General features: G+C 39.7%; 1 protein-coding gene across 1 annotated transcript in view; it reads left to right on the top strand.

Moving 5' to 3' along the window:
• Window positions 1–15,998, top strand: part of MED12L (mediator complex subunit 12 like) — a 342,999-nt gene that overhangs the window by 20,841 nt on the left and 306,160 nt on the right. The window contains exon 3 of the mRNA XM_025376276.1: window positions 9,994–10,098. Within this exon, the coding sequence (XP_025232061.1) occupies window positions 9,994–10,098 (105 nt within the window). The remainder of the gene's footprint in view (window positions 1–9,993; window positions 10,099–15,998) is intronic.

The raw sequence follows: 15,998 nt of genomic DNA, 5'->3' as shown, positions 1-15,998 counted from the left end.
TCTCCCTTCCTTCCTTCCTCCCTTCCTTCCTTCCTTCCTTCCTTCCTTCCTTCCTTCCTTCCTTCCTTCCTTCCTTTCAACAGGGTCTCACTATGTTGGCCCAGTTAATCTGAAACTCCTAGTCTCAAGCAGTCCTCCTGCCTCAGCCTCCCAAAGTACTAGGATTACAGGCATGAGCCACCATGCCCGGCCTGATGTCACCTTCTTGCTTAAAACCTTTACTGTTCTTATGATGAAGACAGAAGTTCTTTACTTGGTTCACAGACCCTGCATAGTCTCTCCCCTAACCCATACTGCTTCATTCTTACCTTTTACAGCTGCATTCCACTTCCTGCTACTGCTATGACAGCATTCTTTCTTTAATTTTCCCAACCTTGCAGACTTTATTCATGCCCATCCTCTGTCTTTCGTCTTGTTAGGCACACATACACCAATGATTGTTACACCTTCCTGATGAATTGACCTTTTTATCATTATGACTTGCCCCTCTTTATCTCTGATAATACTTTTTGTCTTGAAGTCTACTCTATCTGATGTTAATACAGCTACTTCAACTCTTTTATGTTTATTGTTTGCATGGTATATATCTTTTCCATCCATTTACTATCAACTTATCGGTCTCTATATTTAAAGTATGTCTTTATATTTAAAGTATAGCCTGTAGTTAGGCTCTACTTTTTTACTCATTCTGACAATTCCAATCTTCTAGTCTTGGAGTCCAGAGTCCATTGAAGTCTTAGTCCGTGAATATTTAATTAGCATTTAGTGTGTTTATTGATATGGTTGGCTTTGGGTCTACCATTTTACTATTTGTTTTCTGTGTCCCCAGCTTTTTTTCTTTTTTATTAGACTATTTTAAAAATAACTTTTGTTTACCAGTTGCATTTTAGTTATACTTGTATTGTTTTTTGGAGTGGTTGCTCTAGGAATTACAATCTATACCCCAACTGTTCATGATCTCCTTAGTGTTAATATCGTATCATTTCATGCAAAATATCAGAGCCTTACTACTGTAAGAGGCTATCCTCTTGAAGTTTAACTCCTACTTTGCAGTCAGAGCTCAGGTCAAAGGCCACTTTTTCAGAGCATTCTTGTCTAACTCCCCAGACTGATTTAAGCCACTATTATGTGCTTTCTGAGCAGGCACTTTGGGGTATTTATAACACTTGGAATTCGCTCACTGTGGAATCCCCTGTACTTAGTGGAGTCTGTATGCATAATTATTTGTTAATCTAATGAAGGACGGGGAGCCAGCCCTGAGTTGTGGCTTGAAAAGTATAAAATATTTCATAATAATATACTTCAGGGGGTGGGAATGGCATGATGTAAGACTTAGAGGTTGAAAAGACAGTGTATGTGGGGTGGCATATAATAAAGTAGATTAAACGAAAGTTAAAATATAAAAATAGAAAACAGCTATAATAACAATAGCCACCATTTATAGGGCATTTAATAATGGACCAGCCACTGTGCTAAACTGCACATTTAATCTTATGTAACCTTAGTCCTGTGAGTTATTCCTGTCTCCTTTCAAACAAAGCCACCAAGGTACAGAGATCAGTTACCTTAGTCTCAATTGTAGGTAAGGCTATGCATTCAAACGCAGATCCATGTGACTCGCACACTTAGAATGGAAGCAAGACTGGAATGCTGGGCTTGATTGTTTAAGGCTTTGAATGCCAGTCCTAGGTGACTGTGTTTTGATTTGGGTCCAGAGAAACTGGGGAGAAGACCAGAGATATTATTGAGGGTTTGTAGATAGTTATGCTAGATGCTGCTTTTTCCCTTCTTGGGGAAAAGAGCAGAAAGCCTTATAATGCTTTTGGATAGGGGAGTGCAGAATAGAAAACTGTTTCAGGAAGATTCATCCAGGGCCAGTAGGCATGCCGGACAGGAGTGAAATGTGTGTGGAGCAGTAGCCGAATCCTGCTGTAACAGCTGCCTCAGTTGGTGGGGGTGGGGTGGGGGATGGGGGAGAGTGAGAGGGGGGCTGTGGTATTTTAAAGGAAGGAATAAAGGGGAGATATGTTTTGAGAGAAGTATGGATAGGTTTGGTTCATGATGAGGTATGAGGAATAAAGGATTCTTCCCTTATTTTCTGGGTCTTTTATATCTGCTAACTGTAGTTGTTGCCTAGTAACAATTAAATGTATCTGTGATGGGGATTATCATAGCCCAGTTTCCCAAACTGGGGTTAACAGACATCTTCGGGGGTCTGAGAGAATGTTCTTTTGGGGGAGAGGTGGACAAGGCTAGGAAATATAGCTATGAAACCATGAAAAATGTTTTGTTTGAGTAAGACTTGAGCTAAGCCAGCCTTCCTGACTAGTTCATAGAGGGATGTTTTGCTACTTCTGTGGCATTCTCATCCCTGGTGGACGTTTCTGTACAATTCATTGAACTGTCATGGAACTGGTTTGTTAGATGTGACTAGGGGACTGAGAAAATTGGGAGTTTCTGCGCATGTTCTGTGCAATAGGTGGTGACGCTCAGAAGATTGTGTCTGTAATATGTATTTGTGTGCATTATCTGACTTTGAGATGGCCATTGATAATTGTTTAAACTGAGCTTATTTTTTTCTTGAGTGAGAAAGAGCTTAAGAAATTCCTAAACTAGCATCAAAATGTTTTCACTTTCCCAGTGAAACATTTCATTGAAATTAAAAGATTGCTTTGAAAGTGATCCAAAAAATAAGATCTTTCTGTGAAGTTCAAGGTAAAGGCATGAGATTTATGGATGCATTTGGAGGTTACCCAAAGTATCGAAGGTCTGATTTTTTTTTTTTTTTTTTGAGATGGAGTTTCACTCTGTTGCCCAGGCTGGAGTGCAGTGGCGCGATCTTGGCTCACTGCAACCTCTGCCTCTCGGGTTTAAGCGATTCTCCTGCCTCCCGAGTAGCTGGGACTACAGGTGGCTGCCACCACACCCGGATAATTTTTTGTATTTTTAGTAGAGACGGGGTTTCACCATGTTAGCCAGGATGGTCTCAGTCTCCTGACCTCGTGATCCGCCTGCCTTGGCCTCCCAAAGTGCTGGGATTACAGGCGTGAGCCACTGCGCCTGGCTGAGGGTCTGATTTTTCTATCAGTGTAGAATACAAAAATAGAGTTAACACAGGCCTTTTCATATTAGCATGGACTATTTTCTGGACTTTGGTTTCTGTTTCTCTCTGTGTGCCTGTCTCCCTAGAATAAAGCTTGTTATTTTAGTTGAAACCAATGACAAGAGGTGTGAGCGTTCTTCTTTCTCTGTGTTTGGATTATTTTGTTGTAAACCTGTTGAAATCCATGTGCACAGTGGTTTGGTGCATTGCTACTCTGGGCCGGTTGGTGAGGACTGTGAATTCACATTCTCAGCTGGCATTGTCTCTTGGTTTAGTTAATACTTGGTCTTGGACGTGCGTGTACAACGGTTTTGCCCTAGATGCTGTTAATGTTAAACGTATTTAAAAGTATGTCTGGATTCGTGGTCTCCTCTGCTTCCCAACAGTTATTAAAAGTGCTTTATTTTTTCTTTTACTCTGCATGTTGTACAATGGGAAGATGTTCAACCTTTAATAAGAGTCCTTTTAAAAGGTGCAGTGCTGTTGATCTGGTTCCCAGAGCACAACCCTGGGAACAAGATCTTGACTAACTGTTGTGTGTGCCTCACGTTTTTGGGATCTTAGTTGCCTCACCTTTGCAGATGGGCAAAGTAGCTGCTGGAAGTTCTGTTATAAGAATTGTTGGCCAGATATAGCCGAACAAGCTTAAATCTCTGTAAGGAAAGGCATTGTAAGAATTTTAGTGACTGCTACCCTCCATTATTTCGAGACATCTTTGAAGAGGTTCAGGGCTAGTATAAGAGGAAGCTATTTGTATCCTTTACAGATTCTGGCTTGGGGGTTTTAGAGGCATGCTGTTCCAAAATTTGGACTCTCCTCTTTCAATTTTTGCCTGATTAGACTTGACAAAAGCCTTCAGAGCACTGTCATAAAAGTTTGTTATTTGAGTTCAGGTAACGCACATTACCTCTTGTTTGGAATCTCTTAATGCTGCCTAATACCCTTAAGTATCCATGTCCCAGCGCAGTTTCCCAACCTTGGGGTCTATGGACTCCCTCAGGCTAGAGAAAGTGGTTCTCCTCTAAAAGGGGTCTGTTGGTGCATTACTGGAGTTTGAGAAATAATGTCTAAGCAACAATAGTTAACACTCTGGAATTTGAATCTTATTCTTATCTTTTGGATTTTTGTCATTATTGTTAACTCTTCTCAGAAACTTTAGGAAATAGACCATCAGGGTGCTTTGTTGTGTTGCTCTGGATTTTCACTTCCTCTCACGTAGTTTCTCTAGGTCTTTGACCTGAAGTTTTGTACTAATAAACCTCACAGATGTGACAGCTGTTTTTTTTGGCTCTGTGGCCCTAGTGTTCTATAGGAAGTTAAAGGAGTGAAGTGAAAACTTTATACACTTGGTTCCTTCCTGGATCTGTGTGTGTGTAGCTTTGCATTTGTGTCTTCAGAGTGAGGGAAGGGGGTGTAGTAGAGAATTCCGCATGGACTTTTCTTCTTGAGATCTCCTGCTCTTGAGCCGAGATGGGACATCCATTTTCTTTCTGGTGTTAGACCTGTACTGGCACTGGGCATGGAAACCCTGGTTTTCTAGAGAGGCAGAAACCTCAAGTCTTCATGTTAGCATGGTCTCTGTATCAGCATCACCTGGGAACTTGTTAGAATTACAGATTCTCAGGCATCACCCCTGACCTACTGAAGTGGGAACTCTGTGGGTGGTGCCAGCAGCTGTGCTTTCGCGAGTTCTTCAGAGGATTCTGATGGATGTAAAAGTTTGAGAGTCACTGCTTTAAGGAAAAGGTCTTTTTAATTTCCCAAGAAGGCTTTTTGTATCTCTGCTGACTGGAGCTTCAGGTTATCACTTTCTGGAACCAAAAATATGATACTAACAATAGCAGCAATGCTAACTGCCAGCCATTTTTATATGGTTTGATGGTTGGGAGCATGGACTTTTTGGAATTCTTCACTACTGTGTAACCTTGGCCACATTAGTTTCTCTCTGGGCACTTTTTTTTGAACTGGGTTATGGAGATAACGTGGTAGAAACTGTTACTGTCCCCGTTTTACAATTGGGGAAATGGAAGCACAGCAGTGGTCCCAGAGCTTGCTTAGAGTCCCTCTTAAATGTAGTGGGGGGTTTACATTCGAGCTGTCTGATTGCAGACTCTGGGCTCTTACCCACAGTATTCTCCCCACTCGTGTCTGCATCTCCATCAGTCACTCCATGGTGCCAGCGTGTATCCGCCTGGAACCACCTATGCGAACCAGAGGATGGCCTAGTGAGTTGGAATTAGAGCATCCCCAATTGCAGCACGAGCAAGATTTTGACTGACACTTCAGTGTGGAGCTCAGTGTTTCTTAAACCCAGAGCCTGTGAACCCTCTTTTCAGAATAGGGCTCTAAAAGATAAAAGCTATCCCTCTGGTGGGTCTGTGGCTCTCACTGGAAGTACTGTGGAAATCTGGGTGCGGGGAGAGGAGTTAGCTGGTTGTGGCTGCTACCATTGAGTGGGTGGGGTTGTCCTCAGGGTGCAGATGGGTGGGTTCCATGAAGAATTGTCCCGTGTCCCCTGCACTTTCAGATGTGTCACTGAAACCTTCAACTGTTTTTACCCATCTCAGATAGGAATCTGTTTTACGTATAATCTCAAAGTATTTTTTGTATGATTTTAATATACATTGAGTTTCTGAGGAATGTAACTGTTGTGTCTTAATATGTTGGGAGACTATTTTGTTAGTTTGAAACTATAGCAAAAGTGTTTCACAGTTTCAAAAAATTCATGTTATGCTCTTCCTGATCATTTGAAATGGTAATACAGCACACTTGTATCAGTTTGCATTTTGTAGTTACTGTGTTATGCTAATGCTAGGAATAGGAACAAACATTTAACAATTTCTTTTGTATTTTTTTGAGACGGAGTCTCGCTCTGTTGCCCAGGCTGGAGTGCAGTGGCATGATCTCTGCTCACAGCAACCTCCGCCTCCCGGGTTCAAGCAATTCTCAGCCTTCTAGGGTCCTGCTTCTTCAAAGTCTAATGTGTCCATGAATCATGTGGGAATTTGTTAAAAGGCTGATTGTGACTCTGGGGGAGGGGTGAGATTCTGCCTTTCTAACAGGCTTGCAGGTAATGCCAGTGCTCCAGGGCCATGGACCACACTTTCAGTTGTGAGAGTCCAGTGTAGTGTGCCTGAGCGTTTCCTGTTGAAGTACCTATTTTAAGTTACTTTCTTTTTAAAAAGTTTTAGAATGAGAGCATTATACTGATTTAAAAAATATTGGTATAGGTAAGTTATTTATGAATTTCATTTCACACTTGGGAGATCGATGTTATAAAATGTTGTTTTCAGGATGGTATGTGGGGTGTGATGGGATGAGTGCCCCTACCCTGGGTGACAAAGCGGTGCTAGTTAGAAACACAAATGAAATTACAACTCCAAATTCATGAGGTAGTGACTCAGAATATGCTCATGTTAATTGTTCAGAATAGGATGTCATTCATTTATTTATTCTTTGAACAAATATTTTTTGAACACCTGCAATGTGTGCTATTTGCCAGGCACTGCATCTGTGCACTCTGTGCTTGGCCTGTGTTTGTCAACAAAATAAAGATCCCCAGTTTTACGCACCTTATCTTCTCATCGAGGAGACAGCCAATACACATTCTAAATTATAGTGTGTTTTAGGTGATAAATGCTATGGATTGTTGAAGGATCAGGAATGCTGGGAGGTAAAGGGAATGGGTGGACAGTTCCAGTTTAAATAGGGTCATCACATTTCTCATTGAGAATGTGAAATTTGAGCAAAAAGTTAAGGTGGTCAGGTCGTTGACCATGTGGATACCAGGAAAAAGAGCAGTCTAGGCAGGGGGAACAGACAGTGCAAAATCCCTGATTAGAGAATGCTGGGCTGGTATGTTTGAGGAATTGTAAGGAGACCAGACAGTGTTAGTGAAGGAGAGTGTCGTTAGGGATTAGGCCAGAAAGGTAACAGGGTTAAGATCACACAGGAACTTTTAGGACATCGTAGGGCCTTTGCTTGTACTTTGAGTAAAATGGAACATTATTGCAGGCTTTGAGCAGGAGTGACATGGTCTCACTTGAGTTTTAAAAAGCTCCCTATGGCTGCTGTGTTCAAAGTGGCCTTCAGGGGGAAAGGGGAGAGGCTAGGAGACCAGTTAGGAGCCATTGCATTGCCTAAGCATGAGATGATGCATGGTGGTAATGAGAAGTGGTCAAACTACATGTATTTTTGCGAAATTTAGAATGCAAAGTTTAAACTTCTCAGAACTCAAGGCTCCCAATAATATCCATGTGGCTCCTAGTTTGAGGAAAATCTGAGGTAGATGACAGATATGTATCCATAGTTCCATGTTCTTTTCCTTCTGGGGGTTCTGAGTTTGCGCACACACTCAGGAGTGGGCATGTGTCTTCGTCCCAGCGATTAGCAGTTGGATACAATGAGCAGCTACCTGATCTGGTGTTAGTATAAACTAAAAAGTGAAGCAATACTAAACTATCTGGTTCTGAAAATCTCACACATTCTTCTTGATTAGGCCAGAATGTATTTTTAGTAAAAGCATATGCTGTTACTCAATGTTTCTTATAATACTCTGATGGTAAATCAAAGATAAATATTCAGTTTTCTCTTCCTACTTTCCCCCTGAGCTCACTGCTGGTACTCCTACTTTCTTAGACTCAGAGACTACTGAAATTTCGATAGCACATTTGCTTTAAGTTGACTGAAATCTTTCTGACTTAAAATATGCATTATGTAGTTTTGCTCTATATTTTCACATAATTTATTTGAAAATGTGGGAGCAGTTTGGAGATATCTTCTGATAATGTACTTGTAACTCGTATTCTGCGTGGATCACGATTTCAGTGACCTTCTATACTTGGAGGAGACTTGTGATTACCATAGAGTGAAATTTCCTATTGAGGGGTCTTTTGAAAACTCGCCAAAACAGTGGCCCGCCAAGGCATTAGTAAGAGCACACATAATTAAGTAAAGTTACATGGCATGTCTCCAGGAGACCTTTGTTCTCAGCCAAGGTGACCTTTTTAGAGTTTGGTCAGGTGCTTAAATGTCATAAACTATTTTGTTCTAAGCTTCTTGATTAATCGTAGCAGTGATTTTGATCAATTGCTGTTTTTCATTTTACGCATGCAGCAGTTACTTAAAGGAATAAGTGTGTCTTATTCTTGTGCCGTGGCTACCATTACTCTCAACTGTTACTAGGATTATTTCTTGGCTTGGAGTGAGGGGAGCAGGAGGTAGCTTCATTTACTCAAACCTCTCCCTCTTATTCTTTCAAGTCTGTATTTTAGGAATTCTGATTTCGTTCCATAACTCAGTGATAATCTGGGTAGGGCAAGAAGGTTTTTTTTTTTTTTTTTTTTTTTTAAAAGGCTTGGGTTATTTTTGATGTGTTGTGACCTTGGAAAAGTGTTCTTATATCTGTCCAGTAGGAGATCTTTTTAAGGAGAGTAGGAGTTGTAGCCACATATTTTTAGACCACATTTTCATGTGGCATTTGTTCTTTGGTGGCATGGTGTCATGGAAATTTCTCTTCCTAGTCTAGGATTTAGAAGATAGTATTTCCGTGCTGGCTTTGTCCAGTTGCTGCACTAGCTTAGTGAGGCACACTTTTCTCATCTGTACAATGGGCGTGAAGATACATGCCTACTGTCTCCTTTGGAATTGGAGTTGGTAAAGATCAAGTGAGCCAAAATACTTGAGAAAACATTGCAGCTCTAAACTTCCTTTCAGTTGTGGGTTGTGATGTTGTGTGACTGTGATCATAGGGCATGTGCCTAGGAACCCTTTACTTCTGTCTTTAATTCATCATATGTCTTGGGTAAGTTGGTGAACCAGCTTTCTTAAACATAAAACAGTTGTGTGCATAGGGGTTGGCCACAAATGGAGAGTCAAACCATGGGTTCTCTGGAAACACTTTTTTTTTCTTTTTTTTGAGATGGAGTCTCACTCTGTTGCCCAGGCTGGAGTGCAGTGGCGCGATCTCGGCTCACTTCAACCTCCACCTCCCAGGTTCTAGCGATTTTCCTGCCTCAGCCTCCAGAGTAGCTGGGATCACAGGCGTCTGCTACCACGCCCAGCTAATTTTTGTGTTTTTAGTAGAGATGGGGTCTCATCATGTTGGCCAGGCTGATCTTGAACTCCTAACCTCAGGTGATCCACCTGCCTCGGACTCCCAAATTGCTGGGATTACAGGCGTGAGCCACCGCGCCCGGCCTGGAAACAATTCTTAAAAAAAATCCTATTTTATATTTCTGTGAGATTTTTGCTTATTTTTTTTTCCTTTTCTAACTTACAAGTTAAAAAAAAAATCTAAACTTACAGGAAAGTTAAAGGAATAGTATAATGGGCCAGGTGCGGTGGCTTACACCTGTAATCCCAGCACTTTGGGAGGCTGAGGCCAGAGAATCACTTGAGGTCAAGAGTTTGAGGCCAGCCTGGACAAAATGGTGAAACCCCATCTCTACTAAAAATACAAAGATTAGCCTGCTGTTGTGGCGGGTGCCTGTATGTAATCCCAGCTACTCGGGAGGCTGAGGCAGGAAATTGACTTGAACCAGGGAGGTGGAGATTGCAATGAGCTGAGAGTACACCACTGCACTCCAGCCTGGGTGACAGAGTGAGACTCCATCTCCAAAAAAAAAAAAAAAAAAAAAAAAAGATAGTATAATGAACACCCATGTACAGCACCTAGAGTCAACAGTTAACATTTGCCACATTTGCTCCTTCCCTCTACACATTTATGTATTAGTGTTTAAACTTCAATTTCTGCCTTCTTTGATTGTTGTCCTTTCAAGAATTCTCCTATACAGAGTATAACAAATTTAGCCATTACTTAGGGTGCAATATGTTGGATTATGTTGAAGCTTTTACATCCTTTTGCTTAATCAATACCTTCTCTTGAACAGGATGAACTTACTGCTGTGAATGTAAAGCAAGGCTTCAATAATCAGCCAGCCTTCACTGGAGATGAACATGGCTCAGCTAGAAATATTGTAATTAACCCATCAAAGGTAATGTTATTTGTTTATTTCCTCAGATTCCTGAAGAAGTTTGTATATGTGACACCCTTAATAATCAGTGTTGATAAATTAGTGTTATTTAAGCTACAGTCCATATTCAGATTTCCCCCAAATACCCTGTATGCTGTCCTGCCCCAGGATCCAATGAGGGATCATACATTGCATTTAGTTGTCACATCTTTTAATTTAGTACAGTACAGCTCTCTGCCTCTCCCTCCTCCCCTTTCCTGCCTTTTTTTAAAAAGGCTTTTATGATTGCTATTCTAGAAGAGCCCAGGTCAGTTGTCTGATATACTAGTGCTATATTCTAGATTTTTCTGATTGTTTTCTCGTGACAGGATCCAGGTTAGATATTTTTGGTAAGAAGACTACATTGCATCATATCAGGAGACACGCAATGCCAGTTTGCCCTATTGTTGGCTATAGTTTGATCACTTGTTCTGGGTGGTGTCCATCTCCCTGCATCTCCATGCATTGGAACCATCTCCCTGCATTGGAAAGGTAGTCCTCTCTACCTCTTAGTAAGGTCTACAAGGTGATAATTTGAGAGAATATAAATATCCTATTTTTCAATAAAATTTCATCCTGTTATTTTAGCATCACTTGATGACTCCTGCTGAATGATTTATTTTGCTGGTGATTGCAAAATGCAGGTTTTCTAATTATTCCATATGCATGTTTTACTTGGCATTCTTTTGTTGAAAGAAGTACTTCCTTTTACACTCAAGTTTTTAGTGTCACTTTGGATTATTTTTTTTTTCTTTTAATTTGACGTGTTATAATCCATACCTTCATTTTTCTTTTTGATGCTCAGATTGTCTCATGTTCTGCTAGTAGGGACCCCGCTAACCTGGCTGCTGGTTAAATGTCCTTGTCATCCTTTGAGCACTTCCCTACTTTTGGCACCAAAACATATTCCAAGTTTATCTTGTTCTTTCCCAAACCAGAAGTGGATGCTCAGTGCTACTGGAGTGTCATTCTTTGTAGGCTTTCTCAGTGGACAGAGATGGGAAACATAGATACATATTTTTTCTACCTACCTGTTATTACCATTTCTAGCCCAGTGCCGCAGGGCATTTCCCCTGCTTTTTCGTATTCCATTTTTAGGTCTCCCTTCTCCCAAAATGAGAACTCTGGCTCTTAATAATATCAATATATATATTTATTTATTCTTACAGCACACATAAAAAAGTTCCAGAATAAAATACTTCATTGCCACTCCAACAACAAAACCACTGAATCAATGTGCAATTTTTCTACAATACTTTTTGCCCTTAGACTTTCATTAAAAGTATATACTCAGAATGTTGTGCTCAAAAATTTTTTTTAAAAATTATATGTCTTTTTCTCTGCATTTATCTTATCAATTAGTAATATAGGCTAGGTGCAGTGGCTCACGCTTGTAATCCCAGCACTTGGGGAGGCCGAGGCAGGCGGATCACCTGAGGTCAGGAGTTTGAGACCAGCCTGGCCAACATGGTGAAACCCTGTCTCTACTAAAAATACAAAAATTAGCTGGATGTGGTGGCAGGCATCTGTAATCCCAGCTACTTGGGAGGCTGAGGCAGGAGAATCGCTTGAACCCAGGAGGCAGAGGTTGCAGTGAGCTGAGATCGTGCCATTGCACTCCAGCCTGGGTGACAGAGCTAGACTCCGTTTCAAAAAAAGGAATATAAATAGAATTGTTTGCGTTTCTCTGTAATCTTTTAGGGTTTGATTTTTTTTCATATATTTTGAGTTGGATATTAAAATACTTTTGTGAAATTAGAAACATACATACAAATGAAAAGAAATCAGACATGCAGGTGAATTTCTATTTCCTTTTCCTTCTCCAGAGAAATGTTAATGGTTTGTGCATCATTCCAGATCTCTCTTTATATGCACACAAGTGCACACAAGTTGTTAAACTATCAACTGAAATATTACTTAAGTGGTGTGAAAGAAAATAGAAACATTTTCTGCAGATAGTCCTATTGACCAAACACAATGTTTTTAGTTTTGTCTTTTTTCAATCTTGGTACAATTTTTTATGTTAAAACCACAATTATGTATATGTAATTTGTGATCCTTTTTAAAAATTATGATAAAACATTTACCATTTAACCATTTTTAAGTGTACAGTTCTTGGTCATTAAGTATATTTCGCATTGTTGTCACAAACATCAACCATTGTCACCATCCATCTCCAGAACTGGTTTTTTTTTTTTTGAGACATATTCCAAGTTTATCTTGTTCTCTCCCAAACCAGATCTACAAGGTGAAGTCTGGCTCCATCGCCCAGGCTGGAGTGCAGTGGCGCAATCTTCACTCACTGCAACCTCTGCCTTTCTCGTTTAAGCCATTCTTGTGCCTCAGCCTCCCGAGTAGCTGGCCACGCCTGCCACCACACCTGGCTAATTTTTGTATTTTTGTAGAGACAGGGTTTCACCATGTTGGCCAGATGGTCTCAAACTCCTCGCCTTAAATGATCTGCCTGCCTTGGCCTCCCAAAGTGCTGGGATTACAGATGTGAGCCACTGTGCCCGGCCTCAGAGCCTTATCTTTCTTAATTGGTCTGCTTTAAAAAATTGAAACATTATTTTGTATGCACTTTTCCTTATGGCTGAAGTAGTCATATGAATAATAATTCATGGCTAGATAACATTCCATGATGTATATATGTGCTGTAATTGACTGAAACCTCTATATACAGCAGTTAGTTTGTTGCCAGTTTCTCATGGTTATTTATAAAGAAACTGTAGTAATACTTGAAAGTATAACTTTTGTTCTTTAGGATAAATTCCCTGAATTGTATTACTACTTGGTTAAAGGGTGTATTAATGTACTAGGGCTGCTATAACAAAATACTTCAGACTGGGTGTCTTAAACAACAGAAATTTAATTTCTCACCATCTGAAGGCTGGAAGTCCAAGATAAGGTGTCAGCAGGTCTGGTGTCTCCAGATGCCTCTCTCCTTGGCTTGCAGATGGCCACCTTCTCACTGTGTCTTCACATGGTCTTTTCTCCTTGTGTGTTCCTCTGTGGTGTCTCTTATTCTTATAAAGTCCTACTGGATTAGGGCCCAGTCCTATCACCTTATTTAACCTTAATTACCTCCTTAAGGCCCTATCTCCAAATATAGTCACACTGAGGGTTAAGGTTTGAAGATGAATTTTGAGGATGTACAATTTAGTCCATAATAGAGAGTATGAATGCTTTATGTCTCTTGATATGAACTGCTAAATTGTTCAGTTGTATCAAGTTTTATGTCAATTTAAATAACTGAGTAAATGGAAATAACATCTATTACACTTCTGCTACCACTCTTTCTGTGAGATTTACTCAAGGACCCAAGACTTCTGAGGGGAATTTGATTTTATAAATATGAAATACATGAATTATAATGTAACTCCTAAATTTTTTCCCCACATTCTTATCAAATTAATTATTTTTGAAAATAACTTTGGATGGATGGAAACAAATGTTAAATTTAACCTTATCTCTGGCCGTGTGTGATGGCTCACACCTGTAATCCCAGCAATTTGGGAGGCCGAGGCGGGCGGATCAACTGAAGTCAGGAGTTCGAGACCAGCCTGGCCAACATGGTGAAACCCCGTCTCTACTAAAAATAAAAAAAATAAAAAATAAAAAGGAGCTGGGTGTGGTAGTGGGTACCCGTAATCCCAGCTACTCTTGAGAGGATGAGGCGGGAGAATCTCTTGAACCCAGGAGGCAGCAGTTGCAGTGAGCCAAAATCACGCCAGTGCCTTCTAGTCTAGATAACAGAGTGAGACTCTGTCTCAAAAAAAAAAAAAAACCCAAAACTAAACAAAAGACACCTTACCTCTTATACCTTGTTTGCAGGAGTACACAATTGTATAAACCTTTTAGAGGGCAATTTGGCAACGCTTATTAAAATTGCAGAATTATACAGTCTGAATTCTGGAAGTCTATCCTAAAGCTCTAGCTATGTATGAAATAACAAATGTGAAAGGCTACTCATTTTAGTGTGATTTGTAATAGCAAAATTTTGGAACAAATGCTGTCCATTAATGGTAACTTGATTAAATGTATATCCAGACAGTACATTGTTATGTGTCTATAAAAATGACGAGGCTTTCTGTGTACAGATAAGGAAGGGTCTCAGACATTTACTAAGTATGCATAATGAGTTATACATACAAGGAAGAGAAAAATAATAGATGCGTGTTTACTCTCCTGTATCCACATAAGGAAACAATGGAAGGACACATAAGAAATGAATCAAATTGTTTACTTGGAGGTAGGCATTGGGACTTGGGAATGAGGTGGCTCTTTGCTTTTTATTGTATTTATGGATTGATTTCTGAATAATATGTATTGCTATGGCAATTAAATGTTATAATCATGTTTTGACCTTTTTTGGAGCCCTAGTGTATATTTTCTAGTGTTTTGCTTTCTTGGGAATTTTGACTTTGTTAACAGTAGGCATTTGTTTACAAGGGCTTGTTAGCAGGAATTAATATATACACATGCAGTCACTGTTCCATTGCTGTCATTAAGTATATAGGAGAATATAATTATAAAATAGATTGCTCAGACTACTTTTTTCGTTTTTAGAGCTCTGTTTATTATTATTAAATACTTAAACATAATTACAAATAAGAGACCTCTTGAATATATAGCAATCTGCAGCCGTAGGTGTTTTGTGCTCTTGGTGCAAAGACCAAATATCAATTGAGAAATTTAAAATTAAACAGTTGGCTGCTACTGGCTGCTTGTTTCCAAACAGCTGGTTCTGCTACATTTTTGCACTTAATTTATTCACTGTTTGGACATCCTGCAAATATTTGCTTTAAAATAAATCACAAACTGCGGTGAAGTTCTTTGCATAAAAAAAAGACAGACTCCTTTTCTACTTATTTTAATTTTTATTATTGTATTACATTAACACGCTAAAACCAGACTTCTTGTCATTACACCAATCACAAAGATCAAAGAACGTCAGGCTTTTCACCCTATAGATGAACTTGGCTAATGGCTTAGAACTGTGTTTCAACCTGTGGACTAATTGTTTATTGACTCATTAGTTAAGGTGGTGATTCTTATTTTGCTTCATCAGGGTAAGTATTTTATTTTAGTCATGGTTGCCACTGTTTGCTAACTTCATTGGGGGTATTTATCAGAAATTAACTGCATCATCTTATTAAAGAACTCCCAGAGTCTGAAATGTGATGCTTTGATAGGATTCTTGAAAAAATTCCAACAGATTTTTTATAGATTGACTGAATTTTTTTTTTTTTTTTTTGGAGATGGAGTCTCACTCTGTCATCCAGGCTGGAGTATAGTGGTGTGATCTTGGCTCACTGCAACCTCTGGCTCCCGGGTTCAAGTGATTCTCATGCCTCAGCCTCCCGAGGAACTGGGATTATAGGCGCATGTCAGGCTAATTTAGTTTTTTTTTTTTTTTTTTAGAAGAGACGGGGTTTCATCATGTTGGCCAGGCTGGTCTCAAACTCTTAACCTCAGGTGATCCACCTGCCTTGGCTTCCCAAAGTGCTGTGATTACAGGTGTGAGCCACCACACCCAGTGAGATTCACTAAATTTTTAGCTATTACTTTGTTCTCTGCCTTCTTGTTAGTTCTTTCCTGTTCCTTTCTTTTTTCCTTGTCCATCTTTTAATTTGGTTAATATGAAAACGATACAGTAATTCATAGTAGCTTTCTTTGCCACTTTGCGTCATTCAGAGCAGGTAATACTAGCTTTTTCTTGAAACATTTGTAGTTGTGAAATTGGCAGCCCAATAAAAAATGTTGAATACCAAATTTAATTGAACCTTTTGTAATTTGCCATTTAAATAAATTAAATTTCTCTAGATTCTTTGTTTAAAAGCATTGAGTGTAAATACCGAGTTTCCTTTCCAAAAATAAGT

The sequence above is a fragment of the Theropithecus gelada genome, chromosome 2 (assembly GCF_003255815.1).
Source record: "Theropithecus gelada isolate Dixy chromosome 2, Tgel_1.0, whole genome shotgun sequence".
Taxonomy (NCBI): domain Eukaryota; kingdom Metazoa; phylum Chordata; class Mammalia; order Primates; family Cercopithecidae; genus Theropithecus; species Theropithecus gelada.
This window is presented reverse-complemented; position numbering and strand designations above follow the sequence as displayed.